Genomic DNA, 14712 nt, shown 5'->3' with positions numbered 1-14712 from the left:
ATTAATGCATCTGTATGTCACTACGGTCCTGTTGATCTTAATAATCCTTTAAATAAAGATTTGACATGGAACCACAGGGTATTTATTTTTATTTCATAAAGGACATTAATAGATTAAATGCAATGATATTTAAATTAAAATGTTTTAAAACTTACTTTATTACATTTTCCACAGCTAAAACATTTTACTACAGCAACCAATGAAAAACGGTTTCAAATCTCGTCCTATTGACCAACATAAAAGTAAACATAGTAAGCCTATCTATAATAATGACAACCATAGAAATAAGAGTCAATACACAATAATTGACTGATGTGTGAAAATTTCCGTTCCTTAATTTCTATACATAAATACAGTCTCCAGTAATGTAAGCTCCCTAACACATACATCTCAGCCTAACGTCTTTGATGATTTACATACATCCTAATAATGTTTTTAACTGTAAAAATGCTTGTATTGCTTGTATATTGCTAAAGAACTACAGTAGGCTACATATCCTTTTGATTATGAAAATGATTAGCTATCCAAAACAAGCAACCCACACAATTACTGCTAGGTGTCGGAGCATGTTCAGTGAGCAGACTTTGCTCAGTTGCATTTCATTTTATCTTCTAGACTGCTAACACTTGTGTGCAGTTTTTGCTCACAGGTTGAATCTCCAGAAAAGGAGGCAGATGTTGTTGTTGTTGTTGTTTGTTGTGTTTCAACATGGTATTTGTGTCACTTAAATTATTTCTCAGTATAAAACATGGAAGACTGCAATTTCAGACGAACCACACGTTTGTTCATAAAATGTGTTGAGCGATGAGCCCTTTGCAAGTCCTTTGGTGAAGATTTAACTTAATTTAACTTTAGCTTGATCTGACATGCAAAAGGATATATACTGTACATATCCACTTGATGTTTGGATAGAAGTCCCTAAAATCTCATGGCATTAAGACATCTCCCACACTTTATTAGGTACACCAAGTTAGGACTCTCTTTTGCCTCCAGAACAGCCTGAACTCTTCAAAGCATGGACTCATCAAGGTGCTGGAAACTTTTCTCAGAGATCTAAGTCCTTGGTGACTCATTAGCTTAACACAGTTCCTGCAGATTTTTTCTGCGGTACTTTCATGATACGAGCATCCCATTCCACCTCATCACAAAGTTGCTGTATTGGGTTGAGGTTTGGGGGCTGCAAAGGCCATTAAAGTACACTACTAGACTGTCATGTTCCTGGAAGCATCTTGAGATGAAGGTACATTATCCTGCTGGACGTTTCCGTTTGACAAAGCGATGCACCTGGTCAGCAGCAATGTTCAGGTATTAAAGAAAGCTCAGTTGGTGCTTAGGAGCCTGATGTGTGTCAAGAAAACATTCCCCACACCATTACACCTCCACTACCAGTCTGCACTGTTGACACCAGGCAGGACGGATCTACAGATTTATGAAAAATTCTCCATCTACTCTACGCCAAATTCTCACCATGCCAGCAGTATTGTGCAACAGAAAGCATGATTCGTTGGTCTAGGCAACGTGTTCTTCAGTCGTCCAACTGTGGTGTTCAAGGTTTGACGAGTTGTGAACTGTCAGATACCCCCACAATTCAAAGAGGGGATGTTCATGTCTTCTGAGCTGCCACTAGGTTGTGACCCGCCTGTTTACCTGAACAAGTGTTGCCATTCTCCTATGATCTCTCTCATCGATGAGTTGTTTTTGCCGACAGGACTGCTTGCTGACTATTTTTTGTTAATTGCATCATTCTCTGTAAACTCTAGACATTAGTGTGCAGAAATCCCAGGAGGTTGGCTGTTTCTGAGACGCTGGAACCAGCATGTCTGGTGCCAGTGATCATACCGTGTTCAGTGTGGTTTAGTTCACATGTTCTGCTCATTGTATTATTAGTCAAATAGTTGCTGAACCTCTTGGCCCTGTCTGCATGCTTTATACACTGACACACGGCCACATGATTCACTGTCTGCAGGAGTGAGCTGTTTACGTAAAAAAGCACAGTGTGTGTGTGTGTGTGTGTGTGTGGGCATATGTGTGTGTATGTGTGTGTGTGTGTGTCTATATATTAAAATAACATATATATGAGACATCTATCAACATCACATTGGCTCTCATCACGAGGCACCACAGCACACTGCCATAACAGCATACTTTCTGTTCATTTGCCATTTTTTACTGCATCAACATGCCACACCCAATTTTTGTGGCATCTAATGTCAACGATCCAAAATGGCTGATAACATTTTAAAATAGTACAAAATTTAGTGTAATTTTCCAGTGTCTCGTCACAACTTGTACAGTAGGCTACACACGTAAGCAATAGAAATGGTGAAAATATCTCCCTCTCTCATTTCGGCATGCTTCATGCCTTCAATTTCACTGAAAAAGAAAATTAAAATGGATGTTGGAGATAAACCTCTCTCCGGTTTTCAAGTAACAGATTTGGTTACTTGGTTTCATTGTAAACATGTTAAAAAGCCACCTTCAGTTAAACTCATTCCAAGTCTCTTAGTCGACTGGTAATAGTAACGCTAGCAGCAGTAGAAGTCCTAGCAACAAGCTTGTTCCAGCTTGGTTGCCTCCTTAGCCACGTTTCATTTGGACAAATGCACAGAGGAATGTTTTATCCTCAGATGACGCTCCTTCAGGAAAGATGCCTGGTTGCATTCTTTTCTCTGTGCTCTAACATTTAGATTATTACAGAAGTCTTTAGGTTAGCCCTACTGACAAATTCACAAGGCTGCAGAAAGACACTTTCTGTTCAATCCAAAATTTATCAGTAAAAGGTTGTTCCATACTTTTGTTCTATTCTCTATTCTATGGTAAAACAGTGGCACCTCTATGGCTGAGACAGAAGGCTGATGGTGAACTGCTAACTGAGAAAACTTCTAAAAGTAATGCAGTTAGCTGGACTGTCCCGTTACACTGGAGACTGAGGGGTCTGTCTCGCATTTCAGCTTCAGCGGTGGCTCTGTGGCGTCTGATGCAGGTACGAGGGAGGATGACTGAGGAGGAGTGGGGGTATCAAAGCCCTTATCCATCCTCCCGTCTCCGTTCACCCTCTCCTCGCCGTGCCCTGGCGGGGACTCGTGCGTGCGCATGTGCTTGGCCAGGTGGTCGTTGCGCATAAACACTCTGGGGCATAAGGCACAGCTGAACTTCTTGGCACCAGTGTGCGTCTGCAGGTGGCGCTGCAGTTCATCAGAGCGAGTGAATCGCTTCCCGCAGAAGAGCCAGTTGCAGACGAAAGGCCGGTCCCCACTGTGCCAGCGTAGGTGAGCCTTCAGATGGGAGGTCTTGGCGTAGGCTTTGCCACAGCCGGGGATGTGGCAGTTGTGCATGTGCTTCCTCCTGCCGTCATCAGTACTCTGACCCAGCTGTTCGGCGTGAACACAGTTAGGGCAGCGGCACACGGCCTGGCCGGCGCCTCTGGACGAGGAGCGACGCTGGGTCTTCGGGCGGGCCGAGGCAGCGCTCTCCTGTGGCTCCTCCAGGGAGAACGGCTCTTGCTGCAGCATTTCGGGAGCCAGTGGCTCCATCTTGAAACCCTCCTGGGGGAAGAGGTGAGCAGAGTGGGGGGCTGGGCCGAGCTGAGCCGGAGGCAGGGTGCACAGCTGGGGTTCAGAGCCGTAAGGCCCTAAAGAGGGCTGCAGTCCCATGGAGCTGCCTGCACCCACTGAAGGCAGCCCGACACTCTGCCCCGCCTGCAGGTCCATCCAGCTCCCTGGTCCGGGGTGGAGGTCCCACCAGGAGGGGATGTTCATGTCTTCTGAGCTGCCACTAGGTGGTGCTGTCCGTAACCAGGGCTCATAAGGGTGGGCCATGAGAGCAGCTGGTGCAGGTGCAAGGCTGGTGATGTGGACTGCTGCTCCAAAGTGTTGTTCTTTATCGACTGGGTAGTGCTGAGAAGATTACCACATGGTGGGATGACCATGCAGTGGAAAAACCTGCAAAGAAAAAGAACAGACAGATTATTATCTCTTCTACAAGACCCACTCAGCCTTTCTCACTTGCTCACATTATCTTTAACAAAATGTTTGACAGTGACTTCATTAAACTGCATGCATTGAGTTTGAAGATGAGAGGTTTTGAGGTCATTTTTTTCAGTCCAAAAGGCGTTGAAATGACTCAAGAGCTGATGATCTAAACTTTAATGAACCCAAATCCTCCAACCTACCACATTTAAATAACCAACCCCAAGCACACCCCCCTCATTGCCATGGATACCGCAGTTCTCACGCTGCGTGGCCGTGGAGACAGAAGAGAGGGGGAGAGAGACGTGTCCAGGCAGAAACCTGCCACATGCATCCGCTGCCAGGTACTTCCCATGGAGGACAGTCAAAGACAAGCGCAAAGAAAACAACATCATCGGCCCTGTGCAGAGGCAGAGGCGGAGGGAGATAAATACTAGTGAGGTGGGGGGAGGGAGAAGAGCGAAGGGGAGTGTTGACAGCAGAGCAGTTTGGTAAAGGAAGAAGATCCAGGGAGGTATGGCTGCAGGCCAAAGTCTATTTGTACGTCTCTGAGGTTTGTGGAGATGAAGCTTGGCAGACAGGAGAACCTGTTTTTTATGAATCACACATGATTTACAACAACAGCCCTCCAGGCAAGTTACAAAAAGAGCCCCGTAAAACGCCCCGCCTCTTACACACTGGCGGCAGAAAGCATCAACAGTTGCAGACTGACGGCATTCAGGAGCCTGAGAATAGGAGTCCAACAACAACAAGAGAACAATTACTTTATGTGTATAATTATGGGCACACGCTCTGAAACAGCATCCTGTCCAGGTAGGCACAGTGAACACACCTGAACAGTATTGTTCAGCCACCTCCCCCCCAACACACACATACACAGCAGGCACGACAAAAAGCTTGTTAAAATTCAAGAAGTTGATGGAAGTTTATGACAAGAAGCTACCAACCTGCAGGACTTGCGCTCGGCTCAAAACATGTCCCGGCCCCAAACAATCTGTTGACTTCCAACACCCCCACCACACCCCCATCCTCGAAGATCTACAATTATCTTTACTGCAGGAAACAGTAAAGTAGTCTGAAACTTCAGAGGTTGGTATCTTGGTCTTGAGATCACAGGGTGTGATACCATATCTGAGATGGCAAACTGCGTAAAGGTCAGCCAGAACCAAGAGGTCGAGCTGCAGTGGAAGACGTACATCCTGTCTCATATCTAGAAGAATTGGAGCCGGGCGAGAGCGTGCAAACGGTTCAACAAGAGTCTGCAGCTACACAGGTGGCATCACTCAGCTTGACACTGAAGGATCCCCTCAGTAGATCTCAATTTGTTGAGTCAATACAGCCAGACCAGCAGGATTAAGAATGATGCATTACACTTTGCTTTCTTGAGATGCTTTCTTGTTGTAATGAAATCGTAAAGCAATTAGTTTGGAATTCCCTAATGAAAGGTCTAGTGTTAAAGGTCAAGCTGATTTATTTCGTGTTGCCCTGGAGCCAGAGCTACTGCTCTGTAATTTTTGGGGAATGCAAGTCAGACGCACAGTAGAACGGTCCCTCTTTTTTTTTTTTTTCACCCCTCCACTCTCTGACATAACCGTAAACAAAGACATCGGCATCCTCCTCCATTCACAAAAGTGCTGGTAGCACTCGGAGCTCCTGAGGGAAACAGCTGGCGTGGGGCCCCAGGGGCCGGCAGGCTAGGAGGAGGAGGAGGACGTACAGAGCGACGACAGCGCTCCGGTCATAAAACCTGCCCGACCAAGACCCAGCACAGCCCCCGGTTTACAAGTCTGCCATCGGGAAGAGGCACAGAGAGGGTGAAACTTTCCTATTGGTGATTTTTTCACTCAGTGACTGTGAAGGGAAAAGAATGTGCAATATAAGTGCAGTGTATCTGAGTTAGAGCAAGGTACGCTTTAAACGTTTCTTCTCATGGGGCCTAAATTTAATTGTGACCCAATGATTCTGATTTGGTAACCTCATCCAACAAAAGTCACCCTGTTTTCAGACTACTAACTGTTTTATTAAGCCTACCTTATGTTCCAGGGACTTCGGAAAACTTCAACATTTTTCCAGAATCATGTACTGGCCCAATTTAATTATCCCACGACCCACCTCTAGGCTCATCCCAGACTTTGCGAAACGCAGTTAAAATGTTATCACTGGCTGTCTGTGGACAGGGGTCAAATGGCATTTGCAAAGTAATTTGTAGTTTGTTTTAACCTCCTTGGAGTACAAGATTGGTGGGGTTGGACGCATCAATCCAGATAGTGTCAGGTTAAGTTGTCAGAAAAGTGTATACAAATTTGGAGTTTTAAATATACTTTTCTACGATAGTCTAAACTTTCTGAATGGCCTTGGGTGGAAAATCCCTCACATTTTGTACTCAGGTTAAAACAAACACAAAGAATTATTTGGGAAAAACTATATGACCCAAGTCTGACTCCAAACTTGTAATGATCATATAGTAGTACAATGATAAGCTGAAACAGTAAATTCACTGCATCTTAGAATTTAGAAAATGTTGTGACCTGATTTTGAACCACAATGTAATTTGCACAACTGAGATCAGATAAGTTAATAACATGTAGAGCTTGACACGGATAGATAATCACTACTACTAGATTTCCCGGTGCTCTAACAGTGATCAGGTCTGTGGTGCAGTGATAATTTACATATGGATGACAGCTGCACATCCTTGGTGATTTATGAGTGTCTGTGTGACAATGATGCATACATTATTGCATGAAAGGCATTCTCTGGCACATATTTTGGCAATATTTTGTCCTTTGTTACAGTAGCTTTTAAGATCAGTTTTTATCCTTATAATGCATCTCAATGGAAAGAGAAAGAAAGAAAGAAAGAACGACTAATCTAAATTTTAGTGTTGAGAGCTACCATCATCACCAGTCACTGTACAAATAGTGTGTCATTTATATAGTTATATTCAATACATATTTTGTGTCAACTATGACTCTGGTAAAGATGCATGCACATAACACAAAAACTGACCTCACATTTCATTTTCCAAACCTGACATTTCCAAGAGTAAGTAACACAGTCACATAGTGTCCTTCAATAGTAAATTCCTCTCAAATACTATTTTATGGTCTTGTGTGATTGTTCAAAATGTTTAAGTGTTTATGTCTATGTCCATGGATCAGAGTGATGCGCGGTTAAACATGGACAAGATGTACAGTTTTTCATTCCAAAAGATTTACAATACCTGAATTATAATAATTATTATTATAATAATAACTTATATGATATTTTGCTGTGAGACTTACATGCATAACAGCAGAACAGGTGTCAGGTATAATAAATCTTTTGGAAGGAAACACTGTATATCATGTCCATCCTGATTATTGCTTTTTTTTAAATAGTAACATATGGTCTTATATAATCAGTTGCATTTGAAATAATGATCAATCATCAGGTCACAGTTCTTTCCCCCAAGCCCTTGGATACAAATGTGAAAAACTATTGATCTAGCAGTATCAAACTGTCGCACTTTCCAATCACTTTTAGCTCATAATTAGGACTTAATTTCATAATCTAATTGAATGTTCTGTGGGCTGTATATTTGTCTCATGTTGCATATTCTACAAAACTCTACTCATTTCATAGAGAAACCTGGGGAAAGTTCCTGAGGGGAACCTGAAAAACTAATTACATTCATGATAATATTATTGTGTGATATGATTAGGAGGAACATAAAAGAAGAGTGCAACAATTACAACAATTACAGCAATTAAAAAATGAAGAGCAGCATTGTGGTACCAGATTTTGAAATTCAACAGCACTATCTTACAGACTTGATGCATTTATCATAATAATTATGACTGGTGTGATTCATTTCCCCTGTAATTGATTATTCTGCCTCTGCGTCATTCATTTGATTTGAATTAACATCAGAATAAAAAAAAATACAAAATGTTTCCCTACATATTTACCCTTCCAAATGTTACACTATGCTACTTCACCTTGAAACTGACCTGCCGGAGCTGGTAACAGGCCTGCAACTTTTGCTGCAATCACAAAAGCTGTCAGTTAAATCCAGTCCACACTTTGATGTCTTTACCTGAAAATCTGGACATTCACGTTCACCCAATTAGCGGCTAATTGAACCGTGTTACCGGTATGAACAGACCTGCGCTATACACCAACACACAAAAACACAGTGTAGCCTACAAAAAAAGAAGAAAAAAATAAAGGTTTGTTTGAATGTTTGGTTACCAAAAAAGTTTCAGTAGCATTAACTCAGATAAGGCAGGCTGCAGTCTGTCTTGGTTTGTCTTTTTTTTTTTTTTTTAAAGAGAGTTAGAGATCGTTACTCTGTCCAGTGTGACAAACTAATTTAGTTTTTCTCTTCAAGTCACTGTGATATTCCTTTTATATCCATATACGGACTTTAAAGCGTGTCTGCGGTACTCAACAGTGCGTTTATTGTACCTTTATTGTAGCCTACCTTGGCATTTTTTTGTCTCCTATCACTATGATATTACTATGATATCCCCATATGAAAATAGTTTTACTGCAGTTTATTTGAATAATTGGATCCTTATAAAATGTATTATGGGATTATTAGGCTACAGTTCTTTTTTGCAAGGGTTAATGAAGATGCAGTCATCGACCTTGCCGTTTATAATTCAGATAAGAAAAGCATTGCTATAGTCTGGTAGTCTACAACACGGCAACATAGTCAAAACCACAGGACTCATGAGTTACCTGTTTGTGCTTTCGGCTGCGCGCTGCTGTCGTTATTATCTTTTTGGAATAAACGCAACTCGCTTGAAAAAAACCTTGGAAGTGTCTCAGCTCAGCTCTGCTGCTTCTTCCCTTCGTCAACAGATGCGCACAGACAAATAATATCCTCATATTTCATCTCATTTTCTCCATCGCAAACCGTCCAGGTGAAGCAAAAACTATCGGCGTCTCGGCGCACAGGTAAGCTGTCTTCTCAGTAGTGACAAACTTTATGATAGGTTATGTATCTTGACTTGGGCAAGGCTCCTCCCTCTGCTGAGTGTCAGTCCGCGCTTTGAAGATGCGCCCTCGGCAGGAGGTGAGGAAACTGCGCGCTTTGGGAAAACAGGCGGATCAGTGGGGAAATGTGTCTGTCAAAGCTCAAAAAAAAAAAAAACCCTCATGGTCTACTCTACAGCCTTGACTCAGTGGTTCCCAATGTGGGGTCTGGCGACCTGCTGGGGTCCTTGAAGGGCTCCCATGAGGCCGCCAATGAAACAGAGAATAGTTTGCCTTTACTGTTGCCTTTACTGTTATTTCTCTCACTAGAAGAAGACACAGTGAGATTATGTATTTCAGTTGCATGGCTCCACAAATCTTCCACACTTTGGTTTCTCTTTAGTTCATTTTCTTTACCCACCAATGGCAACACTGGGCACAGCTGATGTGCTCTTTATAGTCAAAGTGCTAAACTAGGTAGCATGGAAGATAGGTAACATGTCAGATATACATTATGGAATAAACTGGAACTGTGACAATCACTGTAAAAACATATTATATTATGCTACAGATGGCCCTCTAAATCACTGCACATTGCCTGTTCGTCACACTTCACATAATTAAACACAACACTTTAACCATTTAAAATAATTCACACTTTACAACATACAATAGTACATAATTAAAATATCTCTAATGGCCGTTCTTTATGAGTACTTACTTTGTTCATAGGTTTCACTGTGATCTCCCCACCTACAGTATAGACAGTATAAAGTCATATCTAACAACAAAATTATGTCTACATCTATTTGGTGTATCTATTTTCCTTGACATGAAAAGGTTTGGGAACCCCTGTCTCAGAATATTTAGAATATAGGCCCAACAAGGACAATCATTCTTTCTATTAGGGCATGCAAATGGATAAATAGTATGAAAATTTAAATTTAAAACAAAGATAACTTCCTACTGCTGTACTTTTTTCCTATCTGGTTGCAACGTGCCATGAACAGATGCCAGGTGTAGCCTGTGGCATTGGTGAGTCGCTTATAATAACAATAACAAACTTTATTGCTATAGCACTTTTCTGACTGGTACAAAGTGCTTCACAATTAAAAGAACAAAAATAAAACATGCATACATACACGTATATGACATACACTGGGGAAGTTATGACAGTGCCTCAAGATAAATTTTTTCGCTCTGTATAGCGTTGGCCGTGTAACATGGACAGGTGGAGGATCAGAGGAGGGTGACTGGAGTCTGTGAATCAGATAGTTGAGACCTGGAAATCCTTTAATTGCCGACACTCCTGAGACGCGGTTTGGCTCAGGCCGATGCAGAGATTGAGGATTTTCGTACATCACCTCTGCTGCTACAGCGGCATATCAAAAAGTACCAGCTTGTCTAATTTAAAAAGTACCGGGCCTGTCTTCTGCTTTTCAGACAGAATAGTCAATGAAACTTTCAAACATTCGGTCCCTTTAGTGAAACAGTGCATGTATGTGTGTGTCATATGGGAAGAAACAAAATTCTAATTATACTGTGTGTAATTTGATGAATTTGAACTGCTAAAAAGACACAGAAAGTGTGTGCCAAATGTTGAATTTCTTCCAAGTTGTGAACATTGTGATACATCAGAGCGTAATGGATTACAATTGCCTTGAGTGTGCATCACACATTTAATAGTTTATCATCGTCTTCCTTTGAGGCTTTTTATTTTGTCTCCTCGCTGAGTTAATTCCTTTCCTGTCACAGCATGTTGGTGGAGCAACTTCAAATCAACTGACAAACACAGACCACAGACAGACCGGCGGGAAGTGGCTTCCTACCATCCCTGCTCTCTTTCTCTGAAGCAGCACTTTAGAAATGCTGAGCTCGAACTGATTAGGCGACATGACGCTGATATAATGTTTTCACCGGCCCGAGCCCAGCAGCAAATATTGACAAAATATTGAATCAGCAAGCGTCTTGGTGGATTTACAGACACTGCATTTCCTTCAAGACACAGAGAGCGATCAAACTAATCAGATCTACTGAGATTTATCTGAACAGAAATGACAACTGTAGTCCAGTAAAAGCATCCCCTGCCATTTAGCACATCAGAAGGTATTGAAATGCTCACACAGAAAGAACTGCAGTGTTTTATCGTCAAGTGAGTTATGGAAATGTTTGTTTACTTTGACAAATTTGATGCTGGCACGAAAGTAAAACTCACCAGTCAATATTATTGAAGTTACCAGCTATCTTGAGCTCGGCACAAAGAAAATAGTAACACTTCAAAGGATGTGATGATCTTTGTTTTCTAAATACTGAACATTTGACATGGAGAAACAGATGTTTTTTCTTTTATAAAATAGATATATAGCCTTTTGGAATGAAACCCTTCAATTCCTTTCGAGGTTTGATCTGCTGCTCTATTCTCAGTATAATGTACATGTACACATAGAGGAGAATTAAGGACCACACACCAAGCCTAAATGGTGTTTACCGACGCCTTTAAATAGTCATGCATATTTCCTCATGGGTACAATGCCACACAATCTAAAAAAGACTGTTTAATAACATTTAATTACGGTGCAATTACAAGTGGGGGCTTACAAATTCTGCTAATGATTTAAATCTGTTTAGATAGCTTGTTGAACAGTTTGTCAGTGGTTACATACTTTTCTGTACATGTCTTTACGCTGCATGTACGTATGAATTGTTTGCTTGTGTTTGTGGTTCCTCAAATGATCTTCCAAACGAATAGATAAGATAATACTGAAATATTGATGTGTGACTATGGCGGTCTGCTTTGTTCTCGCAAAGAGTTACTGTTAGGGACGGGACGATATATCGAAATTCAATATATCGCAATACAAAAATGTGACGATACGCATCGTGGGACAGAAAAGTGAATTGTGAGATTAGCTACATTTTGTTCTGCTGTAGTAATCACACATGAGACGGCTTGCCCATCACAATTTCACAAGCTCTCCATCCAAATTAGATTATTTGCAGTTCGTAATGACATTTTTAAATTGTTGTTTACATTCTAGCAAGCCAGTGCTATTGCTAGAAAGATTTGTGTCTCAGAAATAAACATAATTCTGCACAGTCAGACTTTGTTGCCATTGAACTTTTATTTATTGCATCATAACGCCATACCGCGTTTCGAATTGTATCGTGAGATAAGTATGTCGTCCCATCTCTAGTTATTGTTGTAGTTGGGCTGTGGCAAAAAATCCCTGTCAGTTTCTTTGAGATGAACTATCTCATCTGTCCTATACTAGTGCAGTGCCCGTTCGCGCCGCTGCTGCACAGAACGCTGTTCGCTTGTTTATTCAAAGTTTATTAATATTGAACGTGTCGCGTGTCCAAATTGCACCAAATCCGACACTGCACTTCCTTGGGTCCCCAGCAATACACCTGCCAAGTGTGAAGTCGATCGGACAAACGGTTCTCGAGATATGCGACGGACACACACACACACACAGACAGAGATTCCTTGCTTTTATAGTAGGATGGCAGCACCTTTGACCTTTAGATGTTTTAGCTGTAGCACCAGTGTGACCAGACCCATTCACCTCACCTGTGTTACTTCTCACTGTTAGCTCAATATATATATGATATATGTATAAATTCATATAGCGGTCCTGAGGTGCACAGAGTAAATGACCAGAAAAGGGAGAAAAACCTGATCCATGTTAAAAGAATTGTTTAAATGGCTATTAATCAATCCATATTGTCTCTGTCTTTTTATCTTACTGGAGCTAGTGTCACCATCCCACACACCCTACACTCACTGTATCACTGCTCATTAGTATCTATTGTACTTTTAATTATAGTTATGAGTCAGGAGCAGGAGCTTTTGCTTTGGTTTCTCTAACGGCCCAAATATAAGATATCAGCGTGAAAACTCGAGCGTATGTGTTTGATTTGAATGTCTATATGTGTACAACTTAAGACTTTTTCTTTGAAGGACACATGTTGTGTAAATACATGTTTTGTTCCTACCAAATACAGTCGGTTCTGATTCTGTTTCTGTGGCCTCATGCTGGTTTGGTTTGCTCTAGTCCCACGGGAACGACACCGCTGTCCCAGACAAATCCTCCTGCCAACACGCCAGCCTCCAGAGAGCTAGGCCGGCTAAAGCCTCACTTCCCCTCGGGAGGGAGGGAAAAAAATCAAAACAAAGTAAACAGTAAGCACCTAGTAGTCAACTTCCTTATCCTTGTTAATTATTCAAAATCCCAGAGGAGAGACCGGCCCACAGTTGTCTTCTGACTCACTTTTTTTTTCTCATGCAGGCACTCACTCACCGCAACGGCCCCCCTCTCCCCCTGCCTCCCCTTTCAACTTCAAACCCAGTCATTTCTGCAAGCTGCGCTTTGATTGTACCAAACACCTGTATTTTTCGAGGAGAGACTTCCTTGCGAGCCCCCGCCTCCCATCTTTGATTGTTAAACAGCAGTGGCGCCGTCATTACTGTCTGTGCGACTGATGCCGCCCAGCTTCCCCTCCCATCTTCCACCTCTGCCTTTTAACCGGAACTTTAATTGCTCAGGGAGAATTTGGATTGCTTTATTTTATCTAATTTTCAAAAAAAAAAAAAATACTTGAAGGATTTGTTTTTATGAAGAGCAAGAGCCAGAGAGTACTGAGCCTATAAAACTTGAAATGGCCATGCTAAATTTATCTGATGAGTGTACTTAAACACTGATTTTCTACAGTTGTTGAAAACTATAAACAGAGCAATCAGTGCAGAAATTCCCTCTGACTTGCTGTGAGATGAGGGAATATTTCCATAACCCAAAAAAAACATAAGGCTTGTAGCAACCAGATGGACAGCACACACACACACACACACATCACACAGAGACATCCCCCCCCCCCAGCTCACCAGTAATACCCCAGGAAGACAGACAGACAGATAGACCCACGCAGACCCACACAAACACACCCACGCACACACACCTTTGCAGCAGTAATACCATGCTTTATTAGACGGCCTCTCCTGCCATCCTGTCTTCCCCCCCAGATTAATGTCCTCTGGGCTCTCCACCAGCTGTTTCCGTCCCTTAACACCCCTCATCTTCCCCCGGCCGGCCCTCCGCTTCACATGGCTGGCTTACAAACTGGGCCACAACGCCTGCGTGTCTCTGGGAGAGGCTGAAGCAGACCGTCTTCAGCTTAGCAGCGAGTGTGTGTGTGTGTGTGTTCACCAAGAAGGCCTAATGGCAGATCCCTGGCCCACATAGCTCAAACTGTATCATTGTAATCGTAGATGCAGCGTGGATCAGTTGATATAATTTTTGAACTTGCGTGGTTGTTCTTCTTGCTTTTAACCCACACAAAGAGAGTCAGACTCAGGCATAATTTTATACATTATCTACTGCATGTGTCTTGTACAGGGGTGGAAAGAGTAATAAAACATCCTACTCAAGTAGAAGTGCGGTTACCTTGCTGAAATTTTACTTGTAGAAGTAGAAGTAAAATTACCCGTATAAAAAGCAAAAAGGAGTTTACTAAGTAGTTACTTTTTAGAAAATAGAACATTGTCTTTTCCATGCAATTCTAAAAGGCCGAGAGGACAGAGTTCAAACTAGATTCTTTTAATTGTAAAAATTATAAATTACAAAATAAAATGCACAAACAAAGAAAAGCCAGATTACTCTTTTCTTCTTTGCTGACTGTGAATGGATCCACAATTGGCCAATTTACGATGTTCCAGTTTCTGTTGCTCATGGATGTGATTTAAAATGTAGTGAAGTGCAATACTTCAGCAGAAACGTACTTAAGT

The 14712-nt window shown here is 41.9% G+C and overlaps 1 protein-coding gene across 1 annotated transcript; it reads right to left on the bottom strand.

Moving 5' to 3' along the window:
• Window positions 1–86: 86 nt before the first annotated feature.
• On the bottom strand, window positions 87–8898 carry LOC139661703 (transcription factor Sp6-like). Its single transcript, XM_071540260.1, has 2 exons — window positions 8694–8898; window positions 87–3941 (listed from the first exon to the last, which is right to left on the bottom strand). Exon 2 carries the CDS (start codon window positions 3816–3818, stop codon window positions 2898–2900), a length of 921 nt encoding a protein of 306 aa, XP_071396361.1. The 5' UTR covers window positions 3819–3941; window positions 8694–8898; the 3' UTR covers window positions 87–2897.
• Window positions 8899–14712: the final 5814 nt, after the last annotated feature.

Source organism: Centroberyx affinis, unplaced genomic scaffold (assembly GCF_046629955.1).
Source record: "Centroberyx affinis isolate AG114_WGS23_722 - 3 ecotype Tasmania unplaced genomic scaffold, CSIRO-AGI_Caff_v1 ptg000210l_1, whole genome shotgun sequence".
Taxonomy (NCBI): domain Eukaryota; kingdom Metazoa; phylum Chordata; class Actinopteri; order Beryciformes; family Berycidae; genus Centroberyx; species Centroberyx affinis.
Note: the sequence above shows the minus strand (reverse complement) of the source record. Positions and strands in the feature narration are given on the sequence as shown.